Here is a 14,876-nt window from a genome sequence, read left to right on the forward strand (position 1 = left end):
TACTATAAAAGAAGGCATTTGCAAAAAGGATGATTTGGTGATAAAGATATTTCAGTATTTGTTGACCTTGTGAGTCATCAGGATGTAGTAACATTCAATTGTTCCTGAACACAGAAGCACAGCTGCTGGAACAGGCTCCAAAAAGTCTGCATTTTTTCTATTCATTCTCATACCAGCCTTATGGGGTTTTTTGTCCTTTTTATATAATACTTGGAAAAAGAATTTTTTGTTTGTTTGTTTAATGGTTCCACTCCATCCCCAGTGAGTGAAAAAACACCTGAGAAAACAGATGTTCCATGAACAAAAATATACACAACTTTGAAGAAAAGGACTTGGGGGTTCTGGTGAAAACCAAGTTGAACATGAAGCAGCAATGTTCCCCTACAACAAAGAAGGTGAATGATGCCTGTGCTGTTTTAGTATTGCCAGCACACCAAGGGAGCTGGCCCTTCCTCTTTACTCAGCACTGGTGAGGCCACTGGAGTAGTGTCCAATTCCAGACTTGCTGGTGCAAGAGAAACATGGAGAGAGTCTAATGAAGAAGCATGAAGATGATAAAGGAGCTGGAGCATCTTTGCTGTGAGCACAGGCTGACAGAGCTGGGACTCTACCCTGGAGAAGGCACAGAGACTCTCGCTGACCTTTCTGAAGAGAAGGTGCCAACAGGATGGAGCCAGGCTCTTTTCAGTGTTGCCTGGTTACTAGACCAGAGACAATGGGCACAAACTGGAGCACAGAATATTCAATTTGAACATCAGGAAACACTTTTCACCAAGAGGGCAACTGAACCCTGGAACAGGTTGTAGAGTCTCCATTCTTGTCAATATCCAAAAGCATTCGGAACACGCTCCTGGGCAAGCAGATCTAAGTGGCTCTTCTTGATTGGGGTGTTGGACAAGATGACACAAAGAGTTCACTTCTGATCTCAAACATTTTGTGATTCTATAAATGAAAAAAATGTGAGGAATAATATAACTCTATTCACTTGTAATTTTCAAAAGAAGCATTTCTGCTATTCTGGCATATGGTGCAAAGGAAGGGTATAAAAATTACTCTTCGGGATCAAGTCCCGAAAAAGCAAGTGCCATCCCCTCCTGTATTGAGGACATAGTATACCTAGAGGCATTTCATGCTATGGTATTATCTCCCTACTGCAGTTTGTTGAAAGCTAAAGGGATTTTCATCTGTGAGGGTACACTTTTGCACAGCTCTTCATACTTCTGTCTCCTCTGGGAATATACATTGATCTGCTGCAGTGAAAACATTTAGTATCATTCTGACACATCTCCATTCTAGGATTTATGACTCACTGGCCCAAAATTTCTTCACTAATGATCCTGGGAAGACTTACTGAAACGAGGAGCTAATTTAGAACTAAATTTGTAACTAGCACTAAAATATCAAATGTGCAATTAAATTCAGACTAGTGGCAATCCATATTTTACTCACCCTATATGCCCTGTGCAGTACAATGCTTCTTTTTAACTACCTCTAACATTTTTACCTGCAATCCATAAGTGCCTGATACCAAATATTTTAATGGAAAGTTATTATTAAAATCAAAATTTTCTCATACTAAATAACATATAAGTATACAATTAATATGTTTTTAAAATATTTATAGTAACTTCCTTGAATTACATATCTGTAGTATTATTTTTACAATCATTGGAATTCCCAGCATACACATATGACTGGTTTATCAACATTTCCTCTGTAAGAAATCTTTAACTTCAAATAATTTTTATTTAGATTTATATTCATATACTGTAGGAGTGCAGACAGTTACATTATAGGAATATTTTTGTATGCCTGCACAGTAAGATTATGGATTTTTTTTTCTTTTAATGTATCTGAAAGGAAGCTTAAATGTGAAAGTAAATGTTTGATGGGGAAATTAGGGAAATTAATTAATTTTATGTAATTTTGCCTTCCATGTAATTGCCAGTACAAGTTCATAATTAAGGTTATTGTCTTAATTTTTTTTAGTATTTTGAACTAAGGAAGTGAAGTTTTATTAAAATGTGGAAAACAGTATCAGATTGATTCCAGTCCTTATAAAGAAATGTTTCACTTTTTGACTTTAAAAAAGACAGAGATCATACAGAAAAATCAGTAACATAAACCTTTACACCTTTTTTTCTAGTTTACACAAAAAAAAGAAGCTTTAGGGCATTGGAAGGATGAGAAAATTAAATTCCCTTTGTAAAGGCTAATTTAATTTAATTTTAATTTTTCAGAACATCAATAAAAGGCCTTTCACATCAGTCACTAGCTCCCTATTACACAAGGAAAGCATTATTCTAAGGCATTTAAGACTTTGCATTTTGACTTTCTCTTTTGACAGGTTTGGAGTGAAGGGGAAACTCAGGATGGCAGTGCATACCACTTGTGTCAGAAAAAGATAAAATGTGAATGTTTGGCTTCCAAGGATGGAAGTGGGCATTAAAACTAAACCATATTTCCTGGTGTGTCTAATTCAAACCTATTGGAACAAGTATCTTGCAGAGTATTGATATTCAAATAGTCCTGGAGGCTCGTGTGCACTGGGTTATTTCATAGTATCATGCACATAATTAGGTGACCCCTGAGGGAAGAAATCAGTGCTTATGTAATTCAATTGAGGTTAAAAGTAGTTTCCAAACTGGGTTGGACCCCCAGGGTATGGAAGCAGGAGATAATTTCTAAGGCACAGAGGAAAATTCCAGCTGGCTTCTGTCCAGCTCCCTTCACTTTTCTTCTCTTTTCCCCATGCCTGAAGCACTGCCCCAGCACTTGCAGCTCTGTTGGCTCTGGAAGCTTTGTGGAAAAGGCAATCTGTGATTCCAGATATCAGAACCAGCGAGTGTGAAAGTCAGCCATTCCAGAGATTGGGGGGAAAAAAAAACAAACCCAAACAGCAAACAAACCCCAAACCCATTAAAAGGAAATGCTGCATATAAAGTTTATGAACTGCTGTCCTGGAAGCCACTGGGAGGGCAGCGACCTGCTGGGGCCATCAGATCCTGCCACCAAGGGGACCTCAGTGCACGAGAGTGATCCTGGCTGCCCCACGGTGCCCTGGCCTTCCTCCTTCCCCACGTGCCCAAGGCCTCAGGCGTGTCCTCAAAAAACCCTGCTGCTATGTGGAGGCTTTAAAAATTTTTTTGTGAAAGTTGAAAAGCTCAAGTTTAAAGGCTAAAAGAGCCTTTGGAACCACAGGCCAAGAGCACAAGTAGATTAACAATAACGTGTTTTTGTTTCTGTCTTGAATGAATTCTTTTCTCTCCAGCTTTCAGGCATCCAAATAACAGTAACAGAAGTTAATTGGACTGAAAAAGAACAAAATTGTTTTTGCAAAATCATGAAAAAAAAACTAATTAATGAAGTCAACAAAAGTTTTCCCTAAAAATGTGGTGAGCCATTTATAAAAAGTGGATATGGACATCACTGGCTAAGTTCTCTTATTAAAATTTGAAATAAAACTGCAAATAAAAGATTTTTCTCTGACTTTCTTTTTAATGTCCAGTTCTGAATGAGTTGGAAATAAAGTTACTTTCCAACTTTGTATGGTGAAGAGAAGCATAAGAGAGGTTTTCTGGCTTCCTGTTTTCTCTCCAGTTTGTTTACTCTGTAAACAGTATAATGGCAAAGCACCCAAGTGGACAAGTAACAGGAAGAGTCCCACTTTCCCTTTTGTCATGAATAGGGATGATGAGGGATGTTGCCTGGACAGTGCTGAGCTGTATAAATCTATCACTGAGCTCTCTCTGGTGAGGCTGGAGACTGACAAATACCAGAGGTTTTTCTGAGGGATAAAAAGGAGTTTTGTAAGCATAAATACATCTGGCCCATTTTGGAGATGGATTCATAAAAAAACCATATTTAAGTGCTTAATTCTCAAAGCAACTCCTTTAAATGTAGATGGGAATATTGTAAAAGCTAAAGCTTAGAGAAGCTATTCTTAGTCTTGTGTGTGTTCTCTTGTCAGTTTTCCCCCTTGTGTCTCCTCTTCTCCTTTTTTCTCTAACAAGTTACCTGTTCATTTAACTTTGTTTTAAGATAAATTTGATTTAAATGTGTTTGGTCTTAAATAAAAAACACCAAACAGCTTTTTCTTCCTTTTATTGTTTTTTGTACTTTAAGATCTTATTATTCTAGCACTTGAAAATCTATTGATTAGCAGATGAAAATGAAAACCTTCACTTATATATACAAAAAGGTTCTTGCTAACTTTATACATATGAACATATGGGACTGGTGAGATTAGAGAAAAATTAATTTGATAATTTGTCACTCTTCTTATCACCATGTTCAGGAAAAAATAAAGACAAACAAACAAAAGAAACACCCAATATAGATCATGTGATAAGTGAGTTAAAGCACAGTTTGGGAAAACAGTTTTTGGGAAAAAAAGTCCACAAAAAACAAACAAAACCCAAATCCAGTAAAATGGAATCCTGCATTTGGAGTTTCTGAACTGCTGTCCTGAAGCCGCTGGTGGGGCGGTGACCTGCTGGGGCTAACTGGCTAGCACCAATTTTTAAAATTCCTTAGACTTGTATCATAGGATTTTTCTTTGGTTTTATTTGTTATTTATCTGGACCCTCAAGTAAGAGACATAGGGAAAACTTTTTTACTTCTAACACCTGAGAATTTTTTACCCTCTGTCATATGTGCATGTTCCAAAGGGCTCTGCTGCCTGATATTTTTCCTGCTGCCTGAGAAGTTTGACATCTAATGTATCCTTCATGTTCTAGCTGTAACCAGCAAAACTCACCCTTCATCTTCATCTTCTTCTTCTTCTTCTTCTTCTTCTTCTTCTTCTTCTTCTTCTTCTTCTTCTTCTTCTTCTTCTTCTTCTTCATTCCTACCTGGGGACTTTTTAATTTTCTTTCTCTCTTTCTTTACTTTCTGTACTATGAGCCCATTATCTTGGTTTTCTTACCTCATACTGTTTGTGCTGCTCTGCCTTCTCTACCTACCTCTTTGAGTTTTGTTTCATCCCAACAGCCTTGGTTTGTGACAGAGAGCATGAGATGAGTCAGACTGACAATGCAGTTAGTATTTAGAATTGAAATAAGGAAGTCTGTGTCATCAGTGGGAATCTGGACTTGTAGGTGTTTTTGATAATACTTTGAGCTTTTGAAGAAAATTCTCTTAGGCAGCTCAACTGACAAAAATCCACCAAAAATTTTTCAGTACCTTGAATCTGACAGTTTAGAAATATCCACTTCAAACAATGAATTTAAACATTCTGAAATATTTCCAAAATGCTTTTCTTATGGAGCAGGAAGCCTTAGCTGCATCTCCTGAAGGATCTGCTGTTGCGATGGAAACTTGGATGTGCCTCAGATGAAATTCTGTCTCTGGCAATTGACATTGTCACTGTTGCAGAACAGAGTTCTTTAGTAGATCAAAACATTTCATCATATTTTTTGCAAAATTCACTCCAAATACTGAAGGATGCCTATGCAAAAATTTTCTAACCTTGCTTCTTCAGAGACTGCGAAGACAATGAATTGTCCTCCCTTTTTTTACCACTACCATGTCCTTCTAGAAATATTTAAATAATGAGATTCAGCAACATGAACTAAACATGATGCTTAAATATACAGGAAGGAATTAAAGAGAATATTTAAATGTGAAAGTTGCATAGCCAAACTGCTCCCTGTCATCCGATAACAGGACACTCCCACTATTATGTTTACTCTTAAACCTCAGAGTTTGATGAATTGTTCAGAACATGTTTCCAAGATATGAGTCTTCCAAAAATAAAGATATTTTACCAATTTGGAAAAACAGAATTAAGTGACTTTTTATGATATTTTCAAGACAGATGATAAAAAAACAAATAAATAAAATATTCCAAGTAACACCTTAATGGAGATATAGCATAATTTGCACTAATGAAAAAATATTCTTTTAAAAGTGAGTGATTTTCAATTTTATGTACAGGCAAGAATGGGAATTGGCTCTTTACCAGTTTAAATACAGCAAGAGTGATCCATATTCAGTGGATCCTATCTTTGACTTGCATAAATCTTAAGCAACCTTATTTGCTTTATACAGCCAGATTCTCAATGTGTTAACAAATTATATTAACCTCTTCATTATGAGGAAATAATTTTGTGTTTATTTTCCTTACAATTCCATAAATTAGATCGACAGCTAAGGATCATATAAAACAAAATTTATGTTTCTAAAACTATTCTCTAACTTGATAGTTACTTACAGGGTTACATTTTCTGTAGAAGATTGGACTGCAGAGTTTTTTGAAATAAGTTTTCATATTCTTTATCCCTAAGTATTTCTATCTCCTCTTATTGAACAGAAAAGGGAAACAGATCTCAAGAAATTGATCTCTGAGATTCTGCCATGTCTGATATACACTATAGTCCATTATAAATAACCAATCATCTCATAGAGGATGAGAATGGTGATAAGGAGGTGAATATTTCCTCAATGCTCTCTGCAGGATCCTCTGTCAGCAGGCCAGGGGTAAAATGAACTTACAGAACAGTATGAGAGAAATCTTACACCATCACACTGTGCTCCTGGGGAATACTCAACTTTATTCACTTATTTGCTCCCCACCTGGAAAGTCAAATAAAGAGGAAAAAAAATAAAAGTCATTTCAAGCAATTTTGTCTTTTTGCCTGATTGAGCCACATAGTGGAATGTGGGAAGGCAAACAAAGTTCTCTAGTCTCTGCCTGCCTTGCTTATCAACATCCAGAAGCAGATGTAACAAGTTTCAGGAGAGAGAACACAAGCTCATTAAGTCTGTAGGTAATACAAAATATTTTGTCCTGGGAGTATGGGCACTGAAGGCTATGGTAAACAAACTGGCAGTGCCTTGGATTGAAACATCCTTCATTCTATAATTAATCACAAGATTATTTTTAATTAACATCTGTAAAATGTTGCCACTTCTGTTGAAGGCATACTCAGGGCTGATGAGTATGTGGCTCTTGGTGTGTTGGCTCAAGTTCCAATTTATTAGACTTTTCTTTCTGTTTTTATTGCATTACAGAAACTCAACTTACTGTATGAAAGTGTCCATTTCGCTGACGGTGGGTGAAAATGACACTGGACTCTGCTACAATTCAAAGATGAAATATTTTGAAAAAGCTGAACTTAGCAAAAGCAAGGAAATCTCATGTCCTGAAATTGAGGATTTTTTATTTCCATTTAGGGAGCCTGAAATTCTGTGGTATAAGGTAAGGAATGCAAGACATTTATACTTTCAAATATATATTATGCAGTGTTATGATTATCTTGATCGAAATGTGTTATGACGATTTTCTAAAATTTTGTCAAGAAAAGACAACAGAACCAATGGTAGAAAAGAATTGACTAATTGAGAAAATGAAATGCTTTGAACTGTATGAGAAATCTATGTATGCTTTACCTGAGTAAACAGCTTAATTTTGCAGCATAAAATTCAGCAAATACTACCAATATTTCAGTTTATACATTATACTTAAAGTTATATTTGCAAATATACTTTCATTTTTTTTATCAATAACTCTTTCAATATTGTGTTATGCTTTCTAGATCATTACTTAAGGGCCAAGTTCTTGAAAGTAGTGTTGCCTGTGGGCAGTGCAGTAGAATTATGGTATACAAGACTGTATTACCTAAAAAGTAAAATTTTGTGGCCTGGAAAGATAATGTCCAAATTAACTGATAGCATATCTAAGATAGGAAAAGTGTAGCCAACTATTTGCTTATTTTAATCTTGGATTTTGTCTCTTTAAAAAAATACTTTTTTAGATTAATAATGCATTTTTTCTAGGTACAGAAAGTTTTGATTCTAAGATTGTTTTAGAAAGAGTTATGTAACATCCTAATTTCTCCTCATTCTCATCTTCTGTTTCTCTGCATTTTTAAATTATAATTATATTTTAAAAATTGAATTAAAAAAATTATTCTCTGCGGCCCGAGCTGCTGGTAATATAAAAATCATAGATTGCAGAAAAAAGTGTAATGCTAAATAAGTAAATTAAATGAGAGAAACTCAGCAAACTAATGTCAAAAAGAACCCACCAAAGGAATCAACTACCTTTTCTAGCCAGAGGAATAAATATGAAATCAGGTGATAAAATTAGTTTTAACCAACATCTAAATAGACTGGATTTTTACATATTTAGTTTACATACTTTTAGAACTAGCCTGGGCTCTTGCGTAGCCACCTTTACTTTGGGAAGCATTGGCCACAGAGGTCCATTTTAAGTGTAAAAACATGATCCCTGAAGTTTTATATTCTCTTTAAACAGGAATGCAAGTCAAAAACGTGGAGATCAAGTATTGTGTTTAAGAAGGACACTCTTGTCATTCGGGAAGTTAGAGAGGATGACATTGGAAATTACACCTGTGAGCTAAAATATGGATTCTTTGTTGTCAGAAGAACTACGGAGTTGACAGTTACAGGTAATTACAGGCTCTTTCTATCTCCTATATTTAGAAAAAAAACCTCACTGAGTATTGTGGTTCAAGTTGTGTGGTTTTGAGTTATACCATTTGCAGACATCTTTGCTATCTGCCTAGGTATGAATGGTTGATACATTAAAGCAGTCTTGAATACTCCACAGGGGTGTCTATAATACCTTGGCAAGTCTGAGTTTTGTTCTGTTTGAAAAGCTTGTGGGCAGCACTTTTTTTTTTTTTTTTTTTTTTTTTTTTTTTGTGAGTGGAAAATATGGTCAAGGAACATGTAAATTTCAGAAAGTATGACCTCTTACAGAGAAAAAATATCATTATGTCTATCATACTGTGTCATGTGATTAAATTACCTGGGACATCAAAATAGCTGTAGCAATAACTCCGTGGTACAAACTCTAATTGTCTTTGGACATGAAAACAGCTGTAGCCACAACCCAAGAGCAGTAGCTCTTTCCCAGTGGGGCCATTTAAAGTGTTGAGCAGTGAATGATGAAGGACAGGAGCATTTTTCCTCTGTTATTCTCTCCGCACTTTCTCTAGTTTATAGTTCAAGAACTTCCTGATCTCACTCATCCTGTGCTGTGGTTACCAATTAATCTATTTTACATTAGTCTGATTATTTTTTTAATCCATTTAGTCTTGGCTTCAGAAATATTTTGAAATATTAAGTTCCACATAGTAATTATGTAACATGAATAAACTCTATAATTCAGCAATTGCATAAGATGCATTTAATATAACCTGCTTTTAAAACTACCATATCAATATTTAAAATCCATTATGAATGGAAACAAAATATATACTGTAATAGTAATGTCCACAGCAACAGAACAATGTGAAGAATGGTCCACTGAATTTTCAATTCCTCATCAGACTTCTAACCTCCATTTTACAATTATGTAAAACATATAGGTGAACATAGATGCAAGGTAAAAATGGGCTTTTACAATTATAGGATTAAAATGGTAAGAAGGGGTGCATCATGATCTATGTAATGCTGGTGGTTTCACAATGTATTTCCTAAAAGAAGGCAGATGAGGATTTTCTTGGTAAATTAGAGGTGAACTAGATCCATATGCTTGACAAAGAGGCTCATATGTCTAATATCTGGGAAAACAAAAAAAGTCTTCCAGAATAATTATGTGGGTTGTTCTTGATCCTTTTTTTGTATCTAATATATAACTCTGAAGCACAGCAGCAACTAGGAACACACTTATGTTAAGCATTAGGTTGAATTGCAACCTTAGCTTTCTTCAGTGGTGAAAAGTGTGCTGTCTCATTCACTGTATCCCATTTTCTCTCCACATAAATAGAAATTATGGTCAATTAGGGAATCCAATTTCCCACTGTTGGATGTGTCTGGAAATCATATTGTTTATGTTGCTTTGGTAGATTCAAGTAATCAATCATATTTATTTAAACTCAATAACCAGAATCTCTTTGTTGTTGTACAACATTGATTTATTTGGTCAGTACAGATAGGAAATACTGTCGAGTGATTAACCTCACAATAAACATCCATATAGTCTTGATGGACTCTGATACAAAGAAAGCAGAGAAAGATTATTCAAGTGTATGATTTATACCAGAATGATGTCAATTATCTTTTGCAATATTTGATACCTGGATTTCAAAAGTACATATTTACTGCATCTTTAAGTGATCCCTTCTGTCCTTTTGGTTGGTGCTCTACTGCACAGCAGTATTTCAACAGGCTCAGACTGACAGAAAAGAAAAAGAAAAAAAGCATTTGAACCAGATTCATGTTACTATTTGTAGGAATAGTTGAAAAAAAAAATGTAATTTATCACTTGTAGTGTAGGTAGGAGTTCAGTATTTAATGTTTAACTAGACAAAGGCAGCAAGAGACTTGGCTGATTTTGATGTGCTAAAAATGAATGAATTCACAGGGAGGGAACTATTAAATTTCCACCTCTGCAAAACCCAGCAGATTTAAGGACAACCTCCAAATTAGTAAACTCCTTTAGAAGTACAGTGGATCTTCTATCTACAGTGGATATAATATTATCTTTATAATATTATGTGAATAAACAGAACAAGCAGATAGATTTACTCATTGTACAAATTTTTGTTACGCCTGTTCCTCACCACCTCTTCTCTCCAGGCAACTGTGGAGTGTCACCTCTTAAGGATTCCCTTCTTTTCCCACACAGTGAGTTTTTTCAGAATTGCTGTCTCCTTTAGGGAAACCTGCTGCTCTTACAGACCATTGACTATGGATGCAATTGTAAACATGCTCTTTTCAATATTGGCGTTGTATATCCTTTTTATAACCTCTGTGCTTTACACCTTAAATATCTGTGTGCCTCATAGTGGAACATGCAATGCCTCGTATTCTGATTTAGCATTGAAGCTGAAAAATAAAAAGGGAATCCACACATTTAGAAAAAGATCAAACTCATTTAATAGGTAATATCCATCTCATCTAAGTATAGCATTTGAAAACTCCTAAGCCATGGAAAAAGATAATTTCCTTTCTGTTTAAAAGATTATTTTAAAAATTGCCTCTTCTTAGGTTAAATTATAAGCACTCACTGTCACTTTGGGTAAGCCTTTACAGTACACCTTTAGAGTAGCAACTAATTAATGGCTCACTTTTTTGTTTGTTGTTTTTGGGTTATATTTTGTTTTTTTGTTTTTTTTTTCTTTGATCTTAATGGAAACTTTTTCAAATTTTCTGAAGATGTGTATCTCACACTGAAAAAATATAAGTGATTTGAATCAATTTCTTTATTTTTCTGAGATGGAACCTAGAAATTCCCTGTTTTGCAAAACAAAAACTATATACTCGTTATTTTAGCTTGTAACTAATCAAAATATTCACATAAATGTTAGGGTTTTTTTTGGTTTTGGTTATACAATTACACGTTCTACAATGTCCTGCAATGCACAAAGTCATTTGTAGTCTTTTATAGTTCAGATGAGTAGGTTTTCTTTTATATGTGGAATTTTAATTAAGGCATTCCTGCTGTCTCTGACATAATTAATTAAGAATGTTTTTAGCATTGGGAAAGAATTCTATTAGAAAAGGATAGTGTTAATTTAGTCATACTGCACAACATAGGTCAAAAATACTTCACTTCAGTGATTTAGTTTATTTAAATATTAGGTTTACTTATTTTTTAAAAAAATTTTGTTTGTTTGTTTGTTTTTACGTATAGTACTAAGACATTTGCAAACTCTTTCTGTTTTTGTTGAAGTCCAGCCTGTGTCAGAGAGAATATACCTGTCCTCACTGCAATAGGATATGCAGTGAACATCATGAACACCATAAAACAGACAGACCCCATCAGTCTTGCAGTTGGAACATTACTTATTCTATTTTAGTTTAAATATTAGAATACTTTCTTCCATTCTGTCAGAAGTAAGAAAACCTTATACACTGCAGATGGAACCAGAGCTAATCAGTAGGTTCTTAATCCTGAATCCTTTCCTCATAGATACCCTTCGTTTTCTTTATTCAATGATTAGACCCCAGGAAGTTCCCTTAGAAAGAACTCCTGCTGGAATGAATACAGTTTTAGTCCAGCATGTTTACAATCAAGCTATAAGAATAATAAATTGTCAGAATAATTTTTTTTTTATTTAAATTCAGCCTGCTTGGTTCAACAAATTTCTGCAATAATCTTGAAAGTGCCCATTTACTCTTTTCTCTCTTCAACCCATTACTTTTTTCATCTTTAGGTTTTTTTAGGCAACAAAAAAAGGAATGCAATTTTTCTCATTCAGTTATGCTGTAGTCAACTCTTAGTACTGTTTAAAGTTTGGGTTATATTGAATAAGCTTGTCTCTTTTGCTTTCTGATAGATTTAGTTCTCATTAACATAATGGAAAATATTAAATGACTACATGTATGTATGTATTTTTAGAGCTGAAAATATCACTGTAAAAATAAACACTATGAAGAAATAATTATGATTAAATTATATACCTAGCCTCACAGCTCAAAACATGTGGATCTTTTATATACATCTAGCAATCATATATTGTGAATAAAAACAAAACAAAAAAAATCTTGAAACAGGACACACATGCACACATACTTCGAAGGTTATAGCCTGCTTTAAGTGGTCTGTATTTTAACTGTACAAGACAAAATGTTCACCATTTTTTCCCCAAAAAAGTTGGCTTCAATTTCTTCCAGGTGTACTGCTCTTTCACATTCAATACATCAGAATGCAGAGAGGTGATGCCATAAGTATGTTCCTCTTTATTTTTGGCAGGTGCTAGGTGAGAAAAGTATTAAAGAACAAAGAGAGTTGTTTTCCAAGCATTTAGAGATTTAGCACAGCCTCTGCTTTGTTTCTGACATTAATGACTAGTATGAACCATATTGAATATACCCAGTGACTACTTGATTCAGCTGATCCTAATAATTATCAGAGCTGACGTTCATTCCTTTTGTTCATCATTAATTTAATTCAATTCCAGAACATACTCTGATAGAAGTTCTATTTACCATTTATCTATGCAAAGACAAGTAAAATACCAAGCAAACAATAGACTCATTATGAGAACAGCATGTTCAAAATACTAACCTAGCATTTCAAAATGCATAAAATTCTGTAGGTTTAACACAGCTATGGCTGAAGAGTGGGATGATTTTTTTTGTAAATTAGAAATAAGTGTTTTTCTTTTATAGTGCAATCATTTTAATGCTCCTGAAAACAAGGGTCTAAATGAATTTCCTGTGTGTATTTGAGTAATAATAATCAAAACATTATGTCGATGTTTGATAAATGTTCTCTGTAAACATTCACTTAACATATTTATTGTAAATGGGTTTAAAGGGTTAGTCAAAACTAGCCTTATATGAAGACAGCAAAGAGCAAAGCTTTATGTATTTTACCTCAAAGGAAGAGAAGATGATGTCATGTAGTCTCTGTTATAAATTGAAATGATGAATTAGAAAACCAGCTTCATCACTTTGTCAAATAAATGCAAAAGTTAAAGGGAGAAAAAATTCCAGATTTTCAACCTTGTTACTGGTGACATTTCTTCCTTTGTCATATGCTGCTCACAAAGACCAGTTTTTATTATTAGAGATTATTCTTATCATAGTTAGGGTAGAGAGAAGATCCTCTAAAAGGTAATTCAAAAAGTAGGCAAAGTAAGGTGGTCAGATGAATAAAGACCTGATGAATAATTTGTTCCCTTTGGACGATGTGTTTATATGCTCATCATTCTGGACAATGTCCAGAAAGCACAGGATACTGCTCCCTTTCTGTTATTTACCAAAAGTTCTCCAGGACTTGGCCACTAGCAGCTGATGATGCAGTCATGACTTCTGCTGGAGTCCTGTACTCCCTGTGGGCAATGCAGTGACAGTAAAAGTTAGGGGGATGTTTCAATAACTGGTAAGAAATAGAAGAAATCTTAGTCCATAATCACAATGATAAATTCCACTTAAATTAACAAATTAGATATTATGCTAGAAGTACAGTGCATTACCATGTTGTTAAATTTACAGCAATTTTGCTTATTTCTAAGTGTTATTATAAACCTGATGTCTTTTTAAACTTATACTATTTTTTTCCTGAAGATTTTTTTTCAATCGTGTGTAAGGTTAAAGACTAATGTAATATAATAAATCCAAACAAATTTGGTTTTCTACATCAGGTGAGGAGAAAAAAATAGGGAAATGACATTTCCAAAATGGAAGTTTGTGTGAGTTAATTTCTCTTTCTTCATGAGTCATATGAGAAATAAAATTGAAATAAAATTGAAAATTGAAATAAAAACAATGTGAGTGAATGTTGTTACCAGGATGATTGTTTCAGTTTAGTGTAGTGAGGTTCTTAAGATGAACTAAATTCTGCAGAGAGAAAGAATTTGCAGAAAAAACTTTATCACAAAAATGTGTTAGTGACTGCTAAAGACATAAAAGACATATAAACTTGTAGTTCAATAATATCTCATGAAATTAAATAAATCTGTTGTTAAGGCACCCAAGATGCTTGTTAAACAACCTTTTAAAAATCAGATAAATTATAGTGAATGTTAATGTTTCATGTTATTGCTATGGAATCAGAAGACTTCATTTTACTTTTACATTCCCCTAGAGTATGTTAAATACACCAATAGTGTCCTAACTTAGCATTTGTCATTTCCAAAGCTTATACTTTTACTGCTTTAGATAATTTATATGTACAGTGGAGCCTTCCAGGATGGTGCTTTAATAAACCAGAGTATAAAATTTACCAGTACAATAGCATAAGGACCTTCTGTTGCTCCCATCCTAAAAACAATCTGTACACATTCTTAAAAACAGTCTATACACAATTAGATTGACTGAATATTTAGCTTTAAATTTTCCCTATGCTTTCAGTGTCTTTCAAATGGCTTAGGCAACTTCTAAACTCAGAGCTACTAAACAAAATTATATGGGTAATACATATGTTCAGAGAGAAATTCCACATAATATGTGTA

General features: G+C 34.2%; 1 protein-coding gene across 3 annotated transcripts in view; it reads left to right on the forward strand.

Moving 5' to 3' along the window:
* Positions 1-14,876, forward strand: part of IL1RAPL1 (interleukin 1 receptor accessory protein like 1) — a 678,558-nt gene that overhangs the window by 396,095 nt on the left and 267,587 nt on the right. For all 3 annotated transcript variants that reach the window (XM_021552988.4, XM_077781655.2, XM_021552991.4), the window contains 2 exons: positions 7,015-7,201; positions 8,261-8,414. In XM_021552988.4, coding sequence (XP_021408663.1) covers positions 7,015-7,201; positions 8,261-8,414 — 341 coding nt within the window. The remainder of the gene's footprint in view (positions 1-7,014; positions 7,202-8,260; positions 8,415-14,876) is intronic.

The sequence above is a fragment of the Lonchura striata genome, chromosome 1 (genome assembly GCF_050655825.1).
Source record: "Lonchura striata isolate lonStrDom1 chromosome 1, ASM5065582v1, whole genome shotgun sequence".
Lineage (NCBI taxonomy): Eukaryota > Metazoa > Chordata > Aves > Passeriformes > Estrildidae > Lonchura > Lonchura striata.